The sequence below is a fragment of the Molothrus ater genome, chromosome 5 (genome assembly GCF_012460135.2).
Source record: "Molothrus ater isolate BHLD 08-10-18 breed brown headed cowbird chromosome 5, BPBGC_Mater_1.1, whole genome shotgun sequence".
Lineage (NCBI taxonomy): Eukaryota > Metazoa > Chordata > Aves > Passeriformes > Icteridae > Molothrus > Molothrus ater.
The window spans coordinates 34830085-34856385 of record NC_050482.2 but is presented as its reverse complement, the minus strand read 5'-3'; the positions used below and the strand labels follow the sequence as shown (position 1 = coordinate 34856385).

The 26301-nt window shown below is 36.7% G+C and overlaps 1 protein-coding gene across 4 annotated transcripts in view; it reads right to left on the bottom strand.

Moving 5' to 3' along the window:
• Positions 1-8308: 8308 nt before the first annotated feature.
• The window catches only part of CPSF6 (cleavage and polyadenylation specific factor 6), a 31890-nt gene continuing 13897 nt past the window's right edge, over positions 8309-26301 (bottom strand). The window contains exons 6-11 of one of the 4 annotated variants that reach the window (XM_036400287.2): positions 24827-25331; positions 23525-23617; positions 22410-22525; positions 21918-22071; positions 21134-21328; positions 8309-13638 (exon numbers count right to left, since the gene is read on the bottom strand). In XM_036400287.2, the coding sequence (XP_036256180.1) occupies positions 21139-21328; positions 21918-22071; positions 22410-22525; positions 23525-23617; positions 24827-25331 (1058 nt within the window). In that variant the 3' untranslated portion in view covers positions 8309-13638; positions 21134-21138. The remainder of the gene's footprint in view (positions 13639-21133; positions 21329-21917; positions 22072-22409; positions 22526-23524; positions 23618-24826; positions 25332-26301) is intronic. The other 3 variants (XM_036400288.2, XM_036400289.2, XM_036400290.2) reach the window with 3 other exon arrangements.

Here is a 26301-nt window from a genome sequence, read left to right as displayed (position 1 = left end):
TGGAGCTGCTCCGTGCCTCAGCTGCACCCTCTGGTCAGCCCAGCTCTGTCCCTGTGATGGACTGGAGAGCTCGGTGGACTCCTCTGGAGAGCAGCAGCCAGACCCTGCCTGCAAACCATTTTCCAGAGCATCCCCCGGCCCCTCCCGTGGCCATCCAATTCCTGTGACAGGCTGGGACTCCTGGCAGACAAGAACACAGTGAACATCCTGCTTAACCCTCTCTCAGAAGGTAAAATTTCCTACCCTCTTGCTTGTACGATCTAGATTGTGTGAACAGCACTGCTCAGCTCTGAAATGTTACAGCTGTTTTCATTAAAGCAAGTTGGCAAGACTGGCAGCTGGGCCAGTCTTTTACAAGTGCTCAAGCTCTGTCTTCAAAGAAAAATTTTCTGAGGTTAATCTAACTTCTAATTAATAATTGGCTTCTGTGGAAGACTCTTTATTCCAATAACAAGATGAACAAGAGGGGGAATGGTGCAGTTCCTGATCTAAAGAAACCTTTTCCTCTCGACCATTTCTGCTTTAGCTTTTAAAGATAGAGGAGTAACCAACCTTGTTAATCTGTCAGAAAGAGAACGGTATTTAAGAGCATCAAAAACTCCATCAGAAGCTATCATACAAACCCTGTTAAGACCCCATCTGGAAAAGAGTGCACTTTTCTGTTAAAAGTCTATACTAAAATGGGTTGGGTTGGGAGGAGCCTTAAAGACCATCTTGTTCTCGTGCTCGTCCCTACTGTGGGCACAGACACCTTCCACCAGAGCAGGCTGCTCAGAGTCCCATGCACCTTGGCCTTGAACACTTCTAGGGGTGGGGCATCCAGAACTTCTCTGGGTAACTCATTCCAGTACCTTACCACCCTTATAGCACAAAATTTCTTAATATCTAGTGTATTATCTCCTCTTACAGGAAAAAAAAAACCTGAAAGGCTAATACACAAGAACAGGGCAAATTGGTGTCAACACCATGTGCCCTAAAGAAGGCTAGAACCTCCTTAAACAAATTTGTCAAAATAAAGGTAGAGAAGATATTAACTAGCTGTTGCAAATGCCTTAGGGGGTTGGGAGTTAACAAGGGAAATAACAAGAGGGCGAGCAGTATCAGCACAAAAATCAGATTAATATAAACTAGCCAAGAAACAACCCAGGCAGCAATTTGCTTTTGTAACCCCTGGAGCATGGGAGGAGCAGGATACTTGTCCTGTAAGAAGTGCAGGAGCTAACACCCCAGACAGACCCTACGAGGTTTTAAGATAAAGCATGGAAAAAGTTAAATGATGCAGATGCCTGCCCCAGGACAAGACTGAGCTTCATATCTTAGGCAGCATTTTCCAGTCTTTCTTGCTATTTTGCTTTCTTGTGAGGCCTTGCAATGGAAGGCTGAAACACACCCACACCATTCCCAACCTATTTTTCCTATAAGTATGGCCAATCATAGAGATATAGGTTGATTGAAATAATTAAATTCCTTTTTTAAACCTGATACAAAGATTTGTTCACCAAAAGAATGGTTAATGGATTTATTATCTAAACATTCACAGGCTTGAATGTTATTACCAAGATGGAAGCACATTTAAGAAAAGAAGTGGCAGAACTGGAGAAACTGGCACTGGACATGTACTCTGTGACAACTGAAATGAAGGAAATCATCTCAAATGCAGAAAGCTTCAACACACTCACTGAATTTCAGAGTCACATTGTGACTATGGAGGGAAAACCTTTATTGGAACATGTGGAATGAGAAGAATCTGCATAACAAAAGACTGGAAATGGATGGGATTGTTTGAACTAGACCACGTTAGGCAGGTTCCTGGCTGTAGCAAAGGGCTGGCAGCACCCTGAAGAATCTAAGTGCTGAAATCCACTTCTACCAACCTGTTTTTGGGAGCTGCTGGACATAATGTGCCACCATGCTGTAACTGTTGAGCCCAACCTGTGTCCAAGTGTGCAGCTTAGGTGAAGATTTTTCATATGCCACTGTTGTGAAAGAGCCACATACCGGGAGCTGGCTGCTCCTCAGAACTGAGCTCTTTACCTGCCAGCTGTCCAGATGGCACACACAACACTGTGATACTGGCATACACAACAAATAAATAAAGAACAACTTCCAACTCCAGATTCTCAGCAAAATTACCGGCTTCCTTGGCATCTTTACCCAGGTCAGGTCATTCCAAGATTTAATTCCAAAATTGTGAGGTTTAATTTTCCTTTTTCTTTTTTTTTCAAGTTCAAAAGAGATGGCTACATTTTTATTCTTTGTAAGGGGATTACATACAATCTCACAGGAGTTGACCTTGCAGAAGTGTCATGTGAGACTTTCCTCAAACTTCTTCCAATCCTGGAAAGGACAAACTGTGTGGGCAAAGAGGCCACCTGTCCCAAGGATCAAGTGCAGCTAGAGGTAGCACAAGCCTGGCTCCAGCAAGGAATGGTATACCATCATCTTTCTCACTAACCCTGTTTTAACAGACTATTAATTTAATTTGATGGTAACGTGGTTTTGGCAAGTTGCTACTTTTCCCCCTAAATAAAGTTGCATTTTTAGAAACCTTCCCTTCTTCAGTAATGTACCCAAGCGCCCCACAGTTAAAAATTTGAACTAGCTATTGCTGTAATTATAACCCAAAAAAAGGAGACGATTATGTAGAGGTTTAAATTTTTTTCTAAATTCTTTTTGCGTAAAAGGCATAAAACTAGTTTTAAATATGATAAATTACTTAACTAAATGGAACAGGCAGGGGATAACCAGGAATTAAGAGGGCACAGTAGGAATCCTACATGACAAGATAAGTTTGTTTTCTGAAGTATCATACTGTTACCACTGTGAAATTAACAACAGAAAAATTTTCCTGGACTCCTGCTGAGATGGAAGCCAGCAAGCAGATAGTTTTTAATCTTATAGAGAATTTATACTTACATAGAGAGGCTCAAAATGCAGCTTTTAAGAGCTGCTGATAAAACACTGGCCTTCTCTGATGTTTTTTATTCAAAGTACTTTATGTACTCAAAAAAAGAACCCACCAAACAACTTAGACATTATTTTTAACAGTATCTTCTGCAGGGTTCTGTTAGTCATTCCACACTATTCACCATTTTCAATACCCTTACACTACAGGTCTAGGGGAAAGTAGGGGCTATGCTTCATCTTGCAAAGAATCCAGGCTAAATCACTTTCAGGAAAGTGAGAACTGCAGTTTTAATTACATAAAGGCTCCAATTAACTTTTTGAGGTGGGAGCCCAAGTTCCTTACAGCTTGACCCATGAATAAGGATTCTGTTTGGCATGAATGGTCTCCTTTTCTATCCCCTCCCACCAGTGTGGAGCTGTAACACATCCAAGCAGAGCCATATATTTTTTAAGAGAAGCACAGGCTGCAGATAGTAAAAGGTGGCAAGGGTAGCTGCCTGTCGAAAGAAGTAAATGGCTACAGGGAAATGGGACACCAGCAAGCCTCAGAAATCAGTTTTAAGTATAAGAGCAACCATTCTGAAATGTGGCAGCTCCAGAGAGCTCACTGCTCCTTCAGAGGCAAATGCTGCCTGCTCCACAGGGGAACCCACCCATCTTCAGAAGGGTTTTAGAGGTGCATTCCACTACAGGCAACATTTTATCTCCCTGTGTGGACAATATCTTTTCCCTGTGTCTTAGCACCAAAGAAAGGTTTCTAAGCCTTCAAGTATTTCAGTACCAGTGTATCATATAGGGAAACACACACAGGAAATTTAAAAACAGTGCACTCAAAAGGCATTCAGACAATAAACAAGGATTTGGATTTTTTCATGAGATGTCAAGGTAAGGAAAATAGAGGTTGTTCATTTTGTGGAAAAGGGGAGTAAAAAGTGATGGCTATCTTCTTAAATTTAGGGCAGTTCGTTCTGCTGACAATGCAGACACAATTAATGAGATTATTAATTAAGTGAATAGAAGTGGTTTTTTTGTTGCCACTAGATGGCAGAAAGAGCCCTTTTACCCTCTTTGATCACATCTACACCATTTTGAACATACCCTTACAGGACACCTAGGGGCCTATCTTCACCACTAAGATGCTGGATAAAAGAAAAAAATCTACTCAATGACTGCCGGTGCTAAGTAGATTAAAGTAGTTTTGAAAAAAATGTTCAGCAATATATAATTTTTAAAACCATCTGTTTACACTGGGTCCTTTCTGTAAAGCTGAGAAGCCTTGTTTGTGAAGAAATTAATTTTACTTCCCACTTACACCAAGTGCACAGGATTTACAAGACTTCCAGCAGTCTGATGGGAAGCAAAGTGCTAAAAATTTTCAGCAAATTGTTCACAAGAGATGCATAAACAGGTTCAGATTGAATTAATTGAAAGGAATAGCAATCTTCTATCTGCAGCAAAGAGCTCTGTTTCTACTGGGCTGCATTTGTTTTTCACACTCTCTCGAGGAACAGAAAGAATGGAGAAAAAAGCTAGCAAATTATTGATCAGTTCCTTGAACACCATACACTTTTATGCTTCAGCATTAGGAGCATGAGCTGATCTGCATCTGTTTTCCATAATATTACACATTATGTTACAGTGTCACTTCTCTGATTCACTTCAAGCTCAAACAGTAATTAAAAATCTGTCCAGCAGAAGAGCTGAACTGCACCAGCCCTTCACCCTCACTCATCCCAAGGACAGCACCGCATCTCTCAAGCTTGCAACATCCTTGACAAATGTGCTTCATTCCCCAGCTGTCACTCCACAGCAGAAGCACAGCTTCTGCACCTTTCACAAAACCCTCCTTTCTCCCCGAGGGGAAGAAAGGAAATATATTCCCACCTTGCTCTCACTTTGGTCTCTGTTGTCTCTTTTGTACATCTCCCAGCAAGTTACTTTCCCTGGACACAGAGCAGGCTTATCATCTCCCCATTCCCAGCCATTTACTTACATTTTATAGAAGCCATCACTTGTTTTTGTATCTTCCAAGAGACAAAATAGCTAAAAATTCAATGTGACAGGTAAGTTTTCCTCCTTATGCAGTTCCAGTTCATCTGTCCATCTATTGTGTAACAAAGTCTCCTGAGCAGCTGCAGCCTTACCTATACTCATAGAACATGAACATGCATTAAGTCATAAATTCTTCACTATGTCTGGAGTAATCTCTGTTGTTAGTCAAATACATGCAGAAAGTAGTATCATGCTTTAAGGAACTTTAGGATGTGCTAAAGCCATTGTCAGAAGTGTTGAGTGTGCAGACTATATTCCTTTAACAAATTTGCTATGCTGACCAGGAGGTTATCTTTACAAAAATGCTAACTGGGCAAAACTTTCTCAACTGACTACTTTATATCTAGGACCATGATACTGCAGGCCTTCCAGGGGACTCAGCTAAATCCCAATGCAAAACAGAGGTCCTGGCCCCAAAATTACTAAACCGGTTTTTCCTCACCTTGTGTGTTGTGATTTGTTTTAGTCCAGAATTTTGGGGTACAGACACTCTGGTGCCTGCACCCGAACTTCATGTAATAATGTTTGTAAAAAAGGCATCTTTGTGATCATGAACTACACACATACCTCTGTCTTCCTTTACTCAGTCTGCACTGGACAAACATACCTTTTCTAGCTTCATAGACTTCGCTCTGCTTATCTGGGTGTTTGATTTGCTTTCTGCTGCTCCTCTCTTTTGCAGCTTACCATTTTTCCTGGACAAGCTGCAGTATTATTAAACTGTCTGAATGATGAACCAGGAGAAAATTAAAAGACAGAGAACAGCACTAATACTCCAAACCTGAGCATCTCTTTCCAGCCCAAACAAGGGTTAAAAAACACTTCCAACTCCTTGCTCAGTGCATGCTTCCCTGAAAGTGCTCAAGATGTCTCACTTCCATAGAGACGAGTTTTTAAAACTAAAGCCTCTCTCTGATCAGTAACTCCTGTACTGACAATAAATAAAGCAAAATGCCAGCTTTGCAAGAGAAGAAACTTCAGTAGTGCTTTCAGTGAGGCTGGTGCAGAAGAGGCACAGCAGCAAAAGGGCAGACTTCTTTCTGTAAAAACATCTGGAAAACTCAGCTGTCCCACTGCCTGGGATGCAAAACCCTCAGCAGGTATGCACAGGAACTGCAGAGCTTCCTCACAGAAAAAGTTTCTACAGTCCAGTAGTCTCCCTTCAAATGCTTTAAGTGTAACAACAGAAGGCTCACAGAACTATTTTAGGCTCCCCTGCCAAACCTCACAAATGCCTTCCACCTCCCTCTCCTCCCCACATAACTAACAGTCAATATAAGGGCCACACAGTGAGGTTACTCTGCTAACTGCAGCCATGTTCAGGAACAGGTTTATCCTGGTGTGGGTGATTTTGGGTTTTTGGCATTTTTATTTTGTTTCCAACTGTCAGAGGATGTAACAGATGGGAAGAATTAGCTCTCTTTGCTGAGGTGGCAAAGAGGAGGCTTCTGCACCAGATTCCACATTGCTAAGCATTGGGGACTCTCCAGTCGGAGAGAAACAAGCAAGGACAATAATCTGAAGCCTGGATTCCACCAGGATCTCTCCCTCCAGCTCACTGAGGTCTCTGGGACTTTCAATCTGTAGCAGTTATTAAGAAGATCCTGAAAGAGGTTGGAGGCAAGGTTCTTACAAGCAGAATTAAGCAAGAACACTTTCCTAGTCAGCATTATCAAATTATTTCTATGTCTACAACTCAAAGGATATTTTCCCTAGAGAACTCTCATGGAAGAAAACAAACCCCATACTTGTTACATTACTTTCCCATTCTCCAATACCATTTCAAAGCATACCTTGATGGTCCTGTGTCCTGGTAAGTTGACCTATGCTTGGACACCTCCACAACGAATTCATCCACGTACTACTGAATCCTCACTGTGTTTATCTTAGAGTATACATCCCATGTTTTGGGGGACAGGATGCTTTACACTTGTCTCACATTTCAGCAATTGGAACTGCTGAACACCCTAACCTGGAGGAAAATTGCAGGAAGATACTTTCAAAATCAAGAGTTCACAATGATTTCCCCCTCTGCTCTTAACCCAGAAGAAAGCCTGGAGTCCCCTAACCCCACCAGCCACAGCCCAACACCATTTCCATCTCTGTCCAAATTTTCACATGGTCAATGAAACCAGGCTACAACACATAATCACATTAAGAACTCAGGTTGTTACGGTGAATTCTGACACAGTACAGTAAACTCAGTGGCCAAGCTGGCTTTGCTATCCTATGGTTTGCTATTTGGACAAATAATGTCTGAGCCCTTTCGAGCAAGTGAATGCTCTTTCCATTACTGCAGGTTTGGAGCACTGCCCCAAGAAATTCAGATTAATTTTCTAATGAACATTTTGTTTTCCTCAAAGAGACCTGTACAGTTCCACATGGGGTTTAAATACAGTCATGAACGTTGTGTTCTTCCAAGCCAATTAGATTAAATTTTGACTGTTTTTTTTAAACTCTGATTTTTTTCTGACAGGAACACCAGCGTTCTCACATAATCTTACCACTGTCAAAAGGCAGAGGGTCATCACATGCCAAAGGTGGAGCCAACAGCACAGACAATGATACCAGTAATCTAAGATGGTACAATGGATCTAGCTTGTTTTGTGCCAGAGTGAATGAGCTTTATTACGAATTATGGAAGTTCATCACTAGAATGGCACAGTATGGCAATGCAAGTGGCTTTTTGTTTGTAACACAGTGATGTGTTTTATGTAACACAATGTTCTGCTTTAGCAGTTAAAATATTTGCCCATGTAACCCCAGTATCAAGAGTAGTTTTAAATCATCAGAGGATGGTTACTGTCACTAGTACCAAATCAGTATTTTGCATGAAATGAGCTGACAGCAATTCAACCTGCCATACAGCTGTTTTACAGCTGCTGTGTTTAACACTCACATGCTCTGTAATGATTAACATTTGCCAGGTTAAGTCAAAGCAAGAAACCAGATTAAAAAGAGAAAGTCCACAGCTCCAAACAATACTATACTGATGTTTGAGTCTGAAAATGTAACTTTAAGATACTGAAATTGCTTTATGTACATGCTTATTTTATCCCCTTTAGTTAACAGACTTCATGTGGGGGCACTGTATTTTACATAAAAATAAGGTTAGCTTAAAAAAAAAAGTCTGCACTACTCACTGGTTGTAAACTCTGCAAAAAGTCCAAATAAGGATAAGAGCTAGTATAAACTATTTCTAGATTCAGAAGTAATTACAGCACAGAACCTAGCTGTAAGTATCTTAGAATGTCCACCCTCCAAGTTTTAATGTCTGAAAATTTGATAAGTCTGGCAATAATGAGAATTGTGAAGAAATTAGACAAGCTGAAATGAAGACAGACAAAAGTATTTTTTAATATAAAAATGGTCTTTATTTCTTCAATACAAGGTAAACTACTATTGCAGTTTAAGACCAACACAAAAGTTGGACAGCAAATTGCTTAACAGTCTCCTAAAGGCTGAAAAAAAGAAACCTATGAAAGCTAAAAGTTGTGCAATATTTCAAGTATAACATCTAAAAAAATGTAATTATCCCTAAATTTACAGATTATTTAAGTACCTCTGCTGAAAATGTATTGAAATCCACATTTGCTAGGATACCATCTTACCTTGCAGAGAAATAAAGGTCTCCAAAAACTGCAGTATTCAACAGACTCTTTGGCCTGCCAGCATCAGGGAACTGTTTGCTATATATATAAAATCCTTTGGAGTCAGGCATCCATTTCCTTACATTTTGCATTGCAATTCTGCATTCCACCTTGGACAACCCCCCTCCTGTATTTCAAACCATTTCTTGAATATTTACTCATATATCCTTGTGCAAAGCAGGAACCAGGAAATAGAATGGTACAGGAAGACAATACAGCCTTTTGTTTAGAAAGTCAGCAGTGCTGGTAATCATCATAAAAATGTTAGAGTTTACCAAATAGGAATGTATTTCACCTTCAAAACACTTGGCTTTTTTTTTTTTTCCTTTCTTTATTATTTTAAAAAAGGACAACTGTAGTAGTAAGGAATATGAATTTGCAACCACTTATATTTATAAAAGCACACACATTCCTCATTTTCTTACATCTGAAGATCAAAGGAATGTCTGTTTCATAATGTGATAATAATATGCACAGTTTAAAATATTTTCTATTACAAAATACTGTGTACAAGAGGGTGAGGCTGAAGTCTATTGAATATACTCTAAAGTGTTATTACTGAAATTATGTAAAAATCACATTACATGGTATGAATAGATAGGAATTTTTACAACTTAAAAGCTCCATTCCATCAGGATCAAAAGTATATGTTTACTATTTTCAAGAGACTTCTGTAAAATTAGTGTATTTTGAAGATTTAAGCACAGGCATATGCATCATCCCAGAACCCATTGCAATCACTGGGGCTACAGAAAGGGTTCATGAATTAACAAACGTATTATATATAAAATGGAATAAGGAGCTTTATTGTATTTTGTCCAACATGGGGGAAAACAAATCCCACACAAACATCAAACTGATGAGCTTCTATACCCCAAACAGCTCCTTAGTAAATTTAGCCTCTATAGCTAAATGGAAATCTAAAAATACATGGGATGTCAGACCTTAATAGGGTATGGGGAAGAAAGGAGAGGAAGGCAAAACAAGTACAAAACCAAAAAAACCCCAACTCACCACCCCCATCCACCCCAAGCTAGTCTGAAGTATTAATTGCAAGGCATCATAATTGCAAGAGACAGTATTTCTGCATAAACATCATGATTCATCAGCATGGTGCAACCACTATGTTCAAGACCTGTGCAGTCAATTACCAAAATAATTTGAATCTCTACTGAATCCACATTGCTGCTTTTCTATATTACAATCCTTATTTTGGAGAGAATTCAAATTAATTCATATTTTTATATGGACACTGACCTGCACTTTCGTTCTCTAAAATCTTGAAGGGTTTATATTTCAATGCAGAAGCAATTTAGTGTCTCAGATCTCTGAAGAGTACCAGTCCTAAACGTGCATGGTTTATATTTAAATCTACACAACTGACAGTATCTTAACGAGCATTGTATTAGGAAATTTAAGGCTGTATCTCAGTTCACACAAGAACCAAAGACAATTTTAACAGGCTATGTATAAAATTCTGTAAATAAAAATGGGAGCAATGTCTGTTTAACCTGTACACAATGAGCAAGTGGATAAGGAAAGAAAATCAGGAATTAAGTATTTCTACAAAGAATGCCATGTATTTTACTAGAAACACAGATGACAAGTATATACAACATTTAAATCTCCAATTTTCCACATACAACTAGGAAAAAAAAACATTTACAAGGGTTTGGGTATGCAACTAAACAATCAGGTAAAAAATACAGTTAGAAAAACTAAGCCTCACCAATTTCAAAGGAACAAAACCAGAAAGTACTCAGTCCATAAAGAAAAAAGCTAATGTCTAAATTTAATAAAAGTATCTTGTTTAACACAAAAAACAACAGCTATCCAAGCTTATAAGCCACACTGTAAATAAAAATCTGAAGTTCTGACAAACATTTTCCAAAATGCCATCAGAACAAAAAATATTGGCACAGAAAGCAAAAAAGAAATGAGGGGGAAAAAAAAAGACTCTACAGTTTCCAAAATGTTATGTTCTTCTTCTTAAGTACTTTGACCTGTCAAAATGCATAATCCTGTAAAAATTTTACTTTAAAAAAATCACCCTCTATTTCTAAAAAATAAACCACCAAAACAAGTTCTGTTGGTAAAGCACCACCACCCCTAAGTCACTACTTGTTAGTTTTGTCTTTCAAGATAAAGGACATAGCCTTAAGATAATATTTTCAATGTTACTTATAAACTCAATATTTGAAAAAAATTAAGTATTTCCTCAGAGATTATTTCATCCTTTCATCAGCAAAAGGAAATGAAATACAATTGAATGAATATTAAACAGCAGTAGCCATCATGGCATCACCACCATTCAGCAAGTTTCTATACTGTCATTTCCTGCACGTGTACAGGAAATTGCAGGAACCTTTAGTAAACCAAGACTTGGTAAAAATTCTACTACAGATCCAGTTACACATGATGTACATTAGGCATATTCCTTTTTGGTGTTTATCAGGGTCTTTGGATTTTTTCTGTACATTTTTTTTCTTTTATAAAAAAAAAAAAAACTAACAAAGGAAGATCACTACAACAAGAGAGTATTACCTAAAATGCAACACAGTACATTTATCGGTTAAAACTAAATCTGGAGAACAGGCAGAAATAATGGGCTTCATACAGGGATCTCATCTCTCAGGTCACAATGGTCATTCTGTTTAACTTACATTATTTACCCCCTGCTATTCTCTCCCTGCTATTTCCATTGCCAGCAATGGAAATATGTGAATGAGAAATGACAATCTATGTAAAAAGAGCAACAGTCTCAAATCTATTTCAATGTGGACTAAAATATCAGTTCCTACATAAAATGCTTGTAACATTACTTTTTTTTATTTTAAAATTTCATATATCTACGCAATGGAACATTACTTACCTGCTGCTTTTCCAGTATTAGCTATTCCCCATTTAACTGCTACAGGCAGGTAATTTCTTCCTTAAAGTTATTACACACAGTAGTAAACAATGTTTTTAAGTAAAGAAAACAAAGTTACAACAGTACTGTTTGTAACCAATACCTATTCACAAAAAAAGCAAGAAGTGATTCATGACTTGCTTGATACAACTTTCAGTTTTACAAAATATTTAAAGGCAGTTTTCATTTTCAAACAGGATTAAACAAACACGTGAAATATCTTCTCAGAAGCAAATAGTTCAATTAACACCAGTGATCCCATGTGTGAGGAACTGAGGTACACAGTTTAAGAAAAAAAGAAAAAGGGGCGAGTCTGAAGTCCAACAGCATCAACCTGGCTGCAGGAAACCTGGTTCAATAGTAGGTGCCAAAAATATTAGAGCATTTCAGGCTTATGCAAAACTTTAGCAGTTGCACAAGCTACTGGTCCCAACTCAGTAAAGCATAAAAATCACTCACATATGCAAATACGACACTTAAAGCATATGTTTACATTTCTTGAAATTTATGAAATATAAGCACATGCTTTATACGCTCTGGAAAACCAAACAGATTTAAATGCTTTCCTGAACAGGGTAACATTTTAAGTCAGCTGTAAAATCTTCAAAACTGGTAAAAAAGAAATCAAGAGGCTTCTAAGAGTTGCCTCTTAAAGCCATCTGAGGTCTTGAAACTTAACTTAAAACATTAAGTGCAGCTATTTGAACAAGTGACAACTCCAAGAGTGTGTCTGTTACATAACGTTTTACAACAGACTAAAAGTGAGCCTTTGCACAAGGCTGACTGAAATGAAGCTTTTGCAGCTTTTATGAAATTTGCTTGCATTTGACACTTGATGAAATTTAAAACAAATTCTTTAATTTGATGCCTACTTTCACTGAGTGCTCCATTAATTTGTTTTTAGGTAAATTTACAAAACCTCATCTGACAAATTTAATCAGTGCCATTTTTTGCTGAAGACATTTAAAATATTGCCCACTGGTGAACAAGGACATACAAATGTACCTTCTCTTTTATATGCACGTGTGAATAAACCCCAAAGTATTAAGAAAATACCAAACCCATGAAGTCATAAAAATGGTAACATCTTGTTTCTTCTGGCACATTTCTAATATACAACTATGTACAGACTGCTACGGCCTTGGGGGTGGACAGGGAACACACACAAGCACTATTACCATAAAACTGTAAACAACTGCAGGATTTTGGGTGTTTTAAACCTAACCTTCCTACCCCTTATTATGGGCAGTTTAAGTTCATATGAACAGTTTAAGTTTATATTAACTGTAGTGTCAATCAGGATCAAAGCTATACGAGAGATAAAATTTTCAGTGTGCTAAAAATCACAGACCTGGGACTATCTCTCCTCAGAACAACCGACCACAGAGAGCTGCAGTTTTTACAGTTTTATAAGTCAATTAGCAAATTCACAAGCCACCTAGGTAAACACTGCTAAAAAGCAAAACAGAATTAAAGGTTTTATGTAACCACCTATTTTTGTATCAAAATTGAGTGGGAGAGCGTGACATTAGTATGTTTAACTCGCTGAATCCAAGATTAGGTTGAGGCATAGGCAAGAACTATTGCGATGTTTCTGAAGACAGCATCAATGTTTTCATTGTAACATTATCTTTAAATATTGCTGAACACATGACTTTCCCTGAGGTGTAAACATCAAATAACTTGAACAGCTTTACACATCAGCCCCATTAAACAGTTTATTACAACACTACATCTACTGTAATCAGTGGTGCTGTGTACAGACATTATATGAACAGTTTAACATGAACAAACTACTATAAAAACAAGCATTTACTTGACTTTTTTTCAATTGCTTGCACATTATAATTGCCAAATGTATATAACCAGTAATAAAGTTGCAAAAGCTATAAGGTTTAAATCACACAGGTTTCCCTCAAATAAAACAGTTAAGCAACATAAAAAAGTAAAAGAGCTACTGGTTACCATGTATGCAGATTTGCTTTATTCAGATCTATTCCTGTTCATATTATCCATGAATCCTTACAGGCTCAGTTCAATCACATGAAGCAAACTGCTGGACAAGCATCTTTCCTTGAAGAATGTATCTTGTCTTGCACGCTGTTCCTCTTCCTTCAGCTGTAATGTGTCAAAATTTGTGATGTAGATTTTGCTACTCCCCAAAACACACAGAAAATTGTTGGCTTATCTATACATACATAACTTGTGCATCTACTTCACCATGATGTTAACTAACATAAAACACCCAGAAGCAGTAGCTACTCATTTGAAGTTGTTTTCTAATACATTAATTAAGATTAATGTTGTTGAACAACGAAGTTGAAAGAATATAAACTTCACAGTTAAAGTATTGATGATAAAGAAATAACTACTGCTTCTGTGTCTGACTGCCAAATTTATATAGAACACTTCCTAAAGTATGCATTCTGCAAGAGTAACTGAACAAGAATTTAAAGTAATTTTACCACAATTAGATTTTTACATTTTTACCTGCCCACTTACATAAGTTTTAAGATGGTTTGACATTTAAGTAATTAATTGATTATATAAAGAAGTGGATGGCTCACAGCTCAGTAACATTTAAAAGCACACAGAATCTGACACCAGTACTTCAAAAGACTAGTGGCAAGCTGGATGGGGTTCACATCTAAAAATACACACTTGCAGTTATGCACAAGAACCCACTTTTCAATTAATACAATGTAGATTTGCAGGTTTCCTCACCTACTTGCCCTTGAAAAAACCCCAAGCCCTACTTCCTGCTCTCATCTATTTTGGCAAATCAGGGAACCACACAATTCAAAGTTAATTACTGTAAGAGTTCACAAAATACTTGGGATAGTATAATTTCATACACTGGATTTCAGTTGAATTCCATTACAAAACAATTAGCTATCTTAATTTCATTAATAATTCACAATTTCAACACTCAATTTCAAAATAGTTTCAATCAAGTTCTTTCAAAAACCCAACACATTAAATTATTCATTTGAAAACCAAGGCATTTAGAGAAGCAATTTCATGAACGTGCAACAGTACACAGCTGTCAAATATTCTTCTATTAGTACAATACTTTCAAAGCTGGGAAAACTAAGTATGCAATTTTTCTTCATTTCCTCAAAATGACTGTTAACAATAACTTTTAAAAATTCCAAAGTATAACCAAGTATATCCTATACACTATAGTATGCACATAAACTAATCCCAATCAGTAAGCGAAATGTCTTCTCTTATTCAGAGATTTTGTTCCCAGGTCCTGAATGCATCAACAACTAATTTTGGGGAAGCTCCTTCCCCAGAGGCCAGTGTTTCCATGGGAGTTATGTACTTCTGAAAATAATTAGTAGCAAAGTGACAAGGTGCTACCTCCCCAACAAAAACACGTTCGGAGCTGTGAGCTAAGTTAGCACAAATAGACAGGAGAGAATCTCAGTTTTCTAGTGGAGAAAGTCAGTACTTGACAGCTGTGAGAATGCACATCAGAATTTGCTGCTCTCATCATACAATTGCTGCAGCCAGAACTATGGATCTTGGTTATGTCTATGGCAACAGTTAACAGATCCAAAGCACCCTATATATGATTTAATACTACTATAAGAAAGCTTCAGTTCCTGGGAATAATTTGCTATATCTGTAAAGGTACTTATGGATCTACAGGAACTCTAAAGAATGCACAATAAAGTGAATTTAGGATTAATGCTTTTTGGTATAGGGCTTTTAAGATGGTCAGCGCCACACTGAGCCTTCATTTTTAAGAACGTGACCAACTAAAATCCAAAGTAGTGTACATTTCAGTTCCAAGTATTCTGCCAGCATATCTTGGCAAAACTGGAAACTCTTGTGGTTCCAAAAAGAAATAAATCTGTATGGATTATACCTGCATGCTCAGCTTTTTTCAGTATTCTACAAGCAAGTAGAATATTGAAGAAACAAAAAACTTTTTAAAAAATTTAATCTCTAGTCAGTATTTCTTGGCATCTTTTCCATCTGCCTCAAGCTCATACATAAGCTATCTGTCCCAAGCACGTGTTAGATTTGTACAATTGAACACCAGACAGCAATCAATTTCTCAGCATTTCTACCGGAATTTACCAACTCTCTCCAAATTTCAGACTTAGGTGTTGAATAGAAATTTTGTGGTTTAAAAGTTAGGGGTTTATGCCAGAACATTGCACAAATGAAATCCCAGAACTTGAGTGATCAAATATTTCTATATTTATGCAAGATGCAACTTGAACACTTTTTTACCCACAAAAACACATTCTTACAACAAAACCCCAGTAGATTTCTTATATATATATATATGTATCTCAAAAGCATCTTGTTATAGCAGCTCTACTTTTTCCCTTTAATTCCAATTATCCAAATATTCACATAAAAGCTTTAAACAGCCCTTAAAATTTTGAAAATTCTACAGCAATTTTAAAGCTGTATATACATACAACCCTCAAGTTTTATTATAGTAGTTTATTTTCAGAGATTGGATTTCAATCTCACATGTTCACATTTCAGTAAAATGCACAAGATACATTTGTTATTATATCCTAGATGCTCCTATGAATTACTTCATGTAATTCTCCTTTATTTTATTCTATACATGAAGAAAAAGCAATATACAAATAAAAAAATCCCAGAGAAAATACCAGCTTAAAAGCCAAAAATTTCTTTTTAATTTAACCTACATTCCAGAACATCACAAAATACCCCAAATATTCTGATGCTTTAGCTGTAACATAGTGAGCAAGAAGGAATTTCAAGCTTGACTTTCTATTTGTCTTTCAGCATGTAAGCACAGATACTCATGTGGTTCTGTTCTGTTCACTATACACGTACAGACCATTTTATCAGCACTAGCATCTTCTCACATTTGTTGCCTGTTACCCCCTCTTATTTTGAGTGTACTTACCTGCTGTCTTTGCTCAGTCTTAGTGTATAATTTAAGATCAACACAACAACAATTTCATGACTGTATATCAATAATTTTACATGGGGGAAAATCCTCCTAAACTAACTTAATTTGTCAGGTATCTTTCTTCTATTATCCCAGCCTGTCTATTCATCAAAACTAACTGATGAACAGAGAGGGGCGTTCAGAAAATTCCATCTTTAGTTTACAGGTTAAAAAGATACTAATTATTGGCAAGTATTTTTCACATTCATATATGAGGGAGAGACTAAAAGGTAGATCAAGCTGCCACATGTGTCTCCTCTTTTTTTTTTTGGTAAAAAGAAATCTTAGTTCTCAAACCACAATGAGCAAAAGTAAAAAAGTTTTTTTTTTTCATTCTTTGAAGAACATTGGTTCTTCATTTTCATTACTGTACATTTTCACTACTGTATTTCATATGCATAAAAGTTTCTTGGGGAACTTTTCACACAGATCAAATTTGTCAAAACTAATGAATTCACAAATAAAGAAGCCCAGGATATAAGGAACAAAAGAATAGAAGTGTGTCTACACACACCTCAGAAGTCAGTAAAATTACAGCAACATATTTATGGAAAAAAAGTAATAAAAGTTATTCATTTGAAAATAAGTAGCATAAGATATTCTGTTCATTTTTTAAATCCTTGTTTCACCCTCAAGAAAATCAATTCATCACTGAACATTAATAGACAAACTCTGTATTTCTGCAAAGCACCAGAGTAATGGTTAAAACAAATTTTAAGAAGCACATAAACCAGTGGCACTGCTTGCCTCTATTCATGCTATGCTGGATTGCAAATACTGAATCAGATGCACAAAGCATCATTTCTCTGGTGAATGCTAAACACAGAGGAATAGTGCCAGCCCCATATAAAACACACAGTTAAAAAAAAAAAAAGAAATTAGGTAAACAGTATCAATAATAGCTCAACACTGAGACCTGATATAATTCTAGACAGGTATATATACCCAGGTCTTGAACAATGTTACCACATGATTCATTTAATATTAACTAGAAGCTTATTATTAAAAATAGCCTATTAAAAGCAAGCATTTGCCAATTCATTCCAAGTTTTCTTAAAAGGCTAATTTCATACTTCACTTGATGTTTAAGTGGTTATTAGCATAGTTACAGAACCATTCCAACTTAGAGAAGCAAAAATATAATGAATACTATGTACTATGTAAGCCATCAGTACCATTTCCCCTCCTACTAACACAAAAAATTCCAACCATGTTATTTCTTGAATCACTCTAAAGCTGAAAGTAATTTCAGAGTGATCTGAGAGCAGAAGAAGCATACAAGCCTCAAACTTCAAATTATTTTGCTTACAGTGGTTTGAGAGCAGAAATATCAGAGAATAAACATGAAATATGGAGTACAAAGTCTACATACATATCAACTGTTACAATGTTGTGGTTTTGTCTTTGCAATTCAATCCAAATCCAGTTTAAATAGGAAGTAACCAATCAACCCAGTAACAAAAACATAAAATGAAAAACTTAACATTCAGCAGTTATAGAAATTCAGACAGATTAAGGTTGAGACAATGTATCAGCTAGAAATACATTATTGATTCTCAGTTTAAAAAGAAATTCTGCCTAACAAGTCAGGACTCATGCTGATGAAGTTACATTACTATTCTGTTTGTACACATTAATTCTTCTAAATATCGTTCTATTGGGTTCTCAGTTTTCTTGATTTATACAGGTTAGACACTTGTCTTAAATCCATTGTTCTATTATTTACAAAAATAATATCTTTTATATTTATATTTGCTTTCTATGAGCAAAGGCAAGATGTTCCAAAGAAGCATTCAGTTTATAGTAATTCAGGAGAATGGGTTGTCAATGTACATAAAGTTTTATTCAAGTGAAGGCACAAAAATCTTGCAACAATTTGATTTTAAGTCATGAAGTGTACAAACAGAAGTGTAAATACCTGATATGGTACAACTAAAGTTTTTAAATTTTTGCTGTTATAAACATATTTTGTAAGTTATTCCAATTTAACCCATCTCTATAAATGTAATACAGAACAAACAGAATTTCACTGTTCACAAAAGTTTTCACAATGGACCCTTAGAATCTTTCTGAACTAGACGTGTAACATTTTGGAAAAAATGCCAGTACAGTATCACAGTCATGACTATAGGTACACAATAAAGGAGAAATATAGGTGCCATTCATAGGGTGCAGGCACAGAGGCAACTTCATGTTTTCTGGCAAAACACAGTAATACGGGGAATAACTCGTTTCAGCACTGTTGATATTTATTAAATGACTGAGTGTTAAATCAGTTTATGAATATTATTCAATGTAAAAAATGAAACAAAAAATGTATGGGAACATACATCTTAGTGAAAATGAAACATACAAACCAGGAGATAACTGTATTTCTTTTATATGTGCGTGTGTGTGTATAAATATATAAAAACAAAACTACAATAAAGCTCTTCTTCATTAAGACAGCAACAAGACAAACTGTTTACAACTTAACTTAAAAAAATACCAAATGTTTTAATTTACATGTAGTATACTAAATTTGCCATTTAAATCAAGTTCTTAGGACCTATTTTCTTTGCACAAGGGAATCTTACCAAGTCCCCTTTTGAAAGAAAAGAGAAATCCCAGCACACAACAAAGCTGAAGGATCTTGCAAATATAAAGCCCACCTGAACTGAGACTGAAATCACAGCCTCAGTGCAAATTATGCTTCAGAAATTATAAAATGCAACCTAATGCTGTTTGACATATATTCTCGGGGTAAGAGTAGGAAATCTGTACTTGGCACAGTAAATCTGTATCTATGTGCATAACATTAAATTCACAAAAATCAAAGCTAGATCAGTAAACTATGCCAAGGGTTAAAAAAAATTATCTTTCGTTTTTCATTCCAGGCTATTAGCCATTTTTAGTATGCTTTATTCATCTCCACCAGAAGGAAAACACTCTGGAAATGTAGCCATTACTCAACTCAATGGTTACCTCTATTAGTAACAACTATTTGCAAATATCAAAAATATGCAGTTACTATAAAAGGTAAAAACCCAGTTCAACAAAAGAAATTACATTTACTGTTGTTATATCTGTAATTTTACATTCTCTTATTTTACAATTAAGAACCAGAGTTGATTTTTTACTAAATTCCAGAAATATTTCTAGCAATCCATTTTCAATGGCAAAAAGTAGCACTAACAGAAATATACTGCCAACTTTATTTCAGCTGCCATGTTTCACCTTCCTATTTAAGACTTTGATTCCCCTTCTTTAAATCTGTTATTTCTTTTTGTGTCCCCTGCTGGTATATGAACCTGAGACAACATCCCACTTAACTCTCAACACACTTAGAGCATTTACTACCATAATTTGTTCTCTCCCAGAGGAGTGGCAGTGACACAAAAAGCCTGACTGAAAAACTAACATTTAACACATACAGAACTGTATTTTCACTTAGGACTATACTACATTTTATTTGACTTTTGTAAGTTTTGCTCTGTAACATCTATAAATGAACTCCCATGAATAAAAAACACATGCAAATCTGGAAACTAAATCTGAAGTTAAATGTAAGAAATGGAAGCTGGGCAGACAGGCACGTCTACAAGCTTCAATTTCAGTGCAGATGTAGTGGAAGGTTCTTTCAAGAAGAGAAAATGTCACTATAGAGTCACTACTAGGTAGGGTTGGTTTTTTTCAATTGTCAAATATAAGGAATCATGGGAATTAGAAATCAACCCTAAAAATGGTACATTATATAATGTCAACATTTCTATGTATTTTAAAGCAGTGCATTGAAAAAAATCATTGTTTAGCGTGCTACTCTAGCTGTCTAGACATTTGATGCATACAAGACTTCAGATACATGAAATAAAAGAGCATGTTAGTTTGTGAACAACCAGAAAAGAATCAATTCTAGTGTTACATATTTGTTTACTAGTCTTCAGAAAATGACTTTACTACCAGAAGGGGGACAGACTAAAAAATCAGGGTGGTGGGCAGCAACTGATAATAAATTTTACTGAAGGTTAATACCTGGATTTAGCTAGAAGGCAGAAGATACTGACAGGTCACATTTCATAACATAAAGAACAAAATCTGGTTATATTTCCTGAATTTGACTAAAACTCACCAGGAAAAAAATAAAACAAAGGCAACACAAAACAAAACAACAAAACCCACAAAATCACCACCAGCACCTGTGCAAGGACAACTGTATGGACACTGAAATAATCCACACACAATCTATGAAGGGCTAAGTGCTACAGTCTTTACAGAAATATAATTTAAAATACAAAATTAGTATTTTTAAATACAATTAAGAAATAAAACTGTAAAACTCATATAATCTTTCAAGATTACAAAGAGAACAGTCTGACTTATTGCCTTTTTAAGGAGTGGTTCAATCACATTTCATAAAAACTGGGAACACTATTATCAGCCAAAATAAGAGAAGTGGCATGCAGAATGTAGAAGATAATTGCACAAATACCTGCTCCCTCCCAAAATGAGTTAATTACCTGTTATTACTTACCTGTGTTCATGTCAGGTGCTGCAAGAAGAAAGTGATTCAGTACATACAGAAGGATCATTTAAATACAGACATGAATGGTATAAATAATCTCCAATCTAGAGTGGTTATTTTAGTAAGTCGGTCAAGTTGAAGAAGACAAAAGAAATGCTCACCTTCTTTAACGGTGGCGATATTCTCTCTCTCTGTCCCGCTCTCTGTCCCGATCTCTGTCACGATCGCGGTGCCTCTCCCTCTCCCGGCTCCTTTCCCGGTAATAGTCATCGTGACGGTCTCTACTACGTGATTTGTGCCGCCTACTTTTTTCTCGTGACCTACTGTGGTCCCTCTCTCTGGATCGCTCACGTCTTCTAAAAGAAATTACTTCATTAATTTTTTTCTTCAAAATATTTGCCATCCCCATGCCGGTTTTGTACTGCGCTTACGAGTATGAATTTGATCAAAAATAGGTATAAGGGTAAGATCTGTTCATTGTGATGCAGGTATGTTTTTGTATGGAACATTAAAGATGCCTGGTACAAACAGTGCTGGCTAAGAACTCAGTTACAGGTAGTAAGGGGCTCCCACTTTCTAATGTAGCAAGGAAAAGTCAAAGTACATACTCAGAATGGACAATGACTGAAATCAGCTGGGGGAAATGCACCACATATCAAATGATCACTACAACATGGCTACTAATCTGCATATGGAAAATATGGGCCAAAACCAATAAATAAAACTAAGAGTTAAATTGAAGCTAGTCAGATCAATTTTGAAAAGAGGGTTCATTAAAAGGCAGCTTTCCTAGGTTCAGGAAAGCCTTATTTGGTTCCTTCACATATTTCCTGTGCAACTCAGCAAATCACTGACTTCTTACAAGCCTTAGTTTCTTCTCTGTAAACTAGTCCTGCACCACACCTTCTCTTTTAAGTAAGAGCAGATGGAAGAGGAAAGTTTTACCTGGATCCAGAACCATAAGACTTGGACTCAATTCCATGAAGGCAGTCCTGAAGAGAGCTAATAAGTACTTTGCAGCGATCATCTGCAGATACTTTGGACTGTTTGATTAAGGAAATCGCAGTTACCAAGGTCTCTATAGCACTTCCATAGTCCCCTGAAAATGATGTAAGATCAAGATCAGAAAATTATGCAAATTAAAACACAGATTTTCATCTGTAACAGTATTACCATTTTGAGTATCTTCTCTTAAACAGCCATCTAGACAATTTACTCTAACACCAAATATTAAAATACTGTCCTGATCAGTACTCAGAAGGTTTTCTTAGAAACTAACTGAAGCACAGCACAAAATCAGTCATAAGTTGTATCTAAATTCAGTGTTCTATCAGGAAAATGTGGCTTCAGACCTTTCAGATTCCTAATTTTTAAAAAATCCTATAAATTCTTTTCAGTTGGGTAGAATAACAAACACATTAATTGAGTTTTACTAACCAGCACTGGCATCTGATACAGCTCTTGAAATGGCACTGCTTGAGATTGCCCTATTTCTATTCATGATTTCTTCAAATTCTGCTTCACTTAGAGGTGTCCTCGCAGCATCCATTTCTCTGCAAGCAATAAAACTAGTATTTTTAAAATGTTAAGGAGAACTTCAGAAGCTATCATTGCAATTTCAACAATCCAAGTTTGCAATTTTAAGCAGTGACAAACAGAAAAGAAAGCAGGATCTGGGTTTGGTTTTGGTTTTTGTTAAGGACCATCGTTACAATACAAAATCCTGAAAGCTTAAAAAAAACCCCAAAAATACCCCAACAAACCAACCAAACAAAAAAACCCCAAAAAAACAATTAAGACATTGCTGTATAAATAGACTTTTTTTTTGTTCATCCCATCTATTTCAAACATTCGGCAGCACTTAATATTGTGCTTGACAAATATTTACAATTTTCGTAAAATCCTTGAAGGTACATAAATAGATATTCCCAACTGAATGGATGTGGAAATACATGTACATAGGCAATGCAGCTTTGAGCAAAATTAGAGAAAATTTTCATAACAGTACTGGAATCAGAACTATATGATCCTGTTTCCCAGATCTTAACTAAGACCAGAATGCTGTAACTTTTGAAAAACAAATATAGTTATCATCTTTAAAACACTCAATTTTCTGAATGATAGGTCAGCATTTTACAGCAATTTTTTTTCTTAAATTTCTGGTCAAGTTTAAGGTACTCCAATTTAATCTCCCTACTAGTCACAGTAAGGAGGAAGCAATAAAGCAGAATCCTTGTACTCATTACACTTCAATTATCAGCTACCTATACAGGGTTTGCAAAGTAACAGAAGTAAACCTAAATTTTCCCAAAAGTTTTGCAGTGTCCTATTAGCCAGTCTCTGTGTCACATAGAAAATTTGGAGAAATGTGTTAAGAGATAAATGCTGAGACTGTCAAACTGGCCCACTGCTTGATATTTCTAGAACAGTGTTAGTTCTTCTGGTAGAAAGAAAATGCAGAATAATAAGCAATGCTATCCTCTTAATTGCAAGAAGTGGAACAAGATCCTATAGCCAGTTTAGCATAAGAGGAAATGTCTAAAAATTCATACCTCCCTGAGTTTTGAGTATTATTTTTCGTGTGCCTCCCATAGAATGGAATATGTAATTTTTCTCTTATGGACATGTTATTTCCAGTGAAACGCCTATGATATATAATTAATGACAATTTAAATAGTTATGGATGATAGCTTCAACATTATTAATGAAAATACTGGACAGTAAGTTATACTGTCCTATTCCCACTCCTTCCCTCCCCAGACATTCTATAAACTGCAGACAACCTTGATTTAGTCCATCAAAAAACACCCAACACCTTATAGTCTTATATTTTAGGCAATTAAGCCAAATGCTTGGATTTCTATAGAGTTTTTTTGTATGAACATCACATGTACACAAATGCTTGGGGGTTTTAAACTTTGCAGTAAAAAAAGAATCAAAGTACAGTATCTTTGCAGGAAACATTTTAAGCCAGAAAAGCGTGTCTCATGCTAGCAGTAAAATTATTACTGAAAAATTCAAATCTAACTATGTAAAATCATCTCAGAATTTATGCCAAAATTTTTTGACAAATACAAATATGGTGAAAATCAAGAAACAGCAGCAAGACAGAGATGCTTGAAATCACAGATGAAAAAGATGTTTCAAACAAGATGTGAAAAACTTGACAAGTCAAGTCAGGGACTTAAGAACTCTGTCACAGATAGGATTAACCACAGGAAAAGCCACTGCTACAAACACAGCAAGATTGCACCGAATGAGCAGAAACATCTTGATAGGAAAGGAAGGTAAAAGTCTTGCAGTAAATTCACACCTGGCTTTTAAGACACACACTAAATTTTAATTAAATCCTGAAGAAAAAAGGGACAAGCAACACTGCTGAAAGATGTAAATGGTATGACCTCAACAAATGCACATATTCAAAAAGGAAAACTCAAGAGCATTCTTAAAAGGCAGCCTGCAAAGCACCATGATACAGGTAAAAGTCAGAATTTCAAGTTAAGACAGAAGCACAACCAGAAGCTGCTGCATAAGAAATTATATATAAGTTTACATGTAGAACACATGGAATGATGACACTGCCAAATACAGCGAAGACAAACAGTTCAGAGCTGAAAAGGGAAGTGAGATTACTGGTGTTGCACTTCAGGATTTTCCTCCTGCTCCAAATATGTTTCTCAGATTTAATCCCTTGGAGAAGTTAAAAGGGGCAAACTACAAGATTGGTGGGATCCTTTCTGGCCCTACTTCTAATTGTTCCTAACATTTGCATTAAAAGAGAAAAAAAAAATCAAATGCTTCCAACAAGAGGAGTAAAATCTGCTACCCAAACACATTAGACAAAAAGAACTCACCTTCCAGGTGGCCCATAGTCACCTCTGTCATATGGTGGAGGTCGGCCATATGGGTCTGTCGGAGGTGGGCCACGGCTGTCTGAAGTGGGTATGCCACTATTGGCAGGTGGGGGGAAGAAAGCTGGATTCACATGTGGTGCTGGTGGTGGAGCACCTGGCGGTGGCCCAGGGAGATGTGGAGGAGGAGCAAGAGTCAGGGGTGGCCCAAGAGGGCCAGGTGGACGAGGGGGAAATGGACCCGGAGGTGGAGGTGGACCCTGCTGAGGTGGTGGTGGACCTGGTGGTGGCCCATAGCCTGGAACTGGTGGTGGAGGGCCTGGAGGAAGTGGCCCAAGTGGAGGCTGACCAAAAGGCTGTCCTGGAAACAGAACTGGTGGTGGTGGACGATCACCACGATTAGGAGGTCCAGCTAATGGAGGTGGGAGGACCTGACCAGGTGGTGGAGGGCCTGGTGGGCCTGGTGGGCCAGGAGGACCTAAGGGTGGACGTGGGGGAGTTTGTCCAGCTAAAATAAAAACAAACAAAAACAACAACAATAACTTGAGGAATAAATAAATTCTTCAGGCTTTTTTTTTCCCAGAAAACAATGACAAAAAAGAAACCAACCCTCCCTCCCTGAACACTGTGCAACGTGTCCAAGACATGCATGTTCCTGTTTTGGGTCCAGTAGCTTAGAAAATTTTTAACTAATCTGTATCTATTGAAACTAGACATCCAGAGATATCTAAAAAGAACAACATTATCTTGTACACCGACAACTCCCCTCCTCAAATTACTTCATCACCTGCTGTTTCCAAAACCCTCAAGAAGATTACAAAAGCTAGAAAACATTACATCTTACTGCAGCTAGTCATTCATGTGGGGCTTCAGATAAAATACATATTAAAAATATGGGAGAAGCTGTATTGGAGAAAGTAATGTAATTGCAGTACCCAAACATTCCTTTAGATTCTCAACTGTTTTTTCAATTTGACTATGTCCCTTGGACTGTTGGTAGACAATCTATTACTGAATGACAATTACTAAAAAATATGTCAGCTGAAAAAAGAACTTCACGGCAGTGCAAACCTAACTGTTTAACGTATTTCTTCTATATCAACTACCTAACTAAACATGAAGACCTCCTCTTCAAATTTCTGGTGTTTCACGTGCCTACTAACTGACCACTCAGTGGGCATGAATCAAAGCTGAATTTCTGATCACATGCAAACTTGTACTACAATAAGGAAATCAGTTACTTTACACTCCTCAACACAGGCAATTCTGAGCACATACAGCAAATCACAAAATCTCAACTACCATACACTGAAGCCAAATCTAATTGCTAATGTATATTGACATCGTATAAATAATTTATCTAAAAAAGCTCTTGCCTTGCTACCAAATTTACTAGGTCCAACTTCCTGTTGAATATCAACAAATGAACAGTCAAGTCCTACAATCTAGCTGTGAACACTGATTATGGCTCATTACTG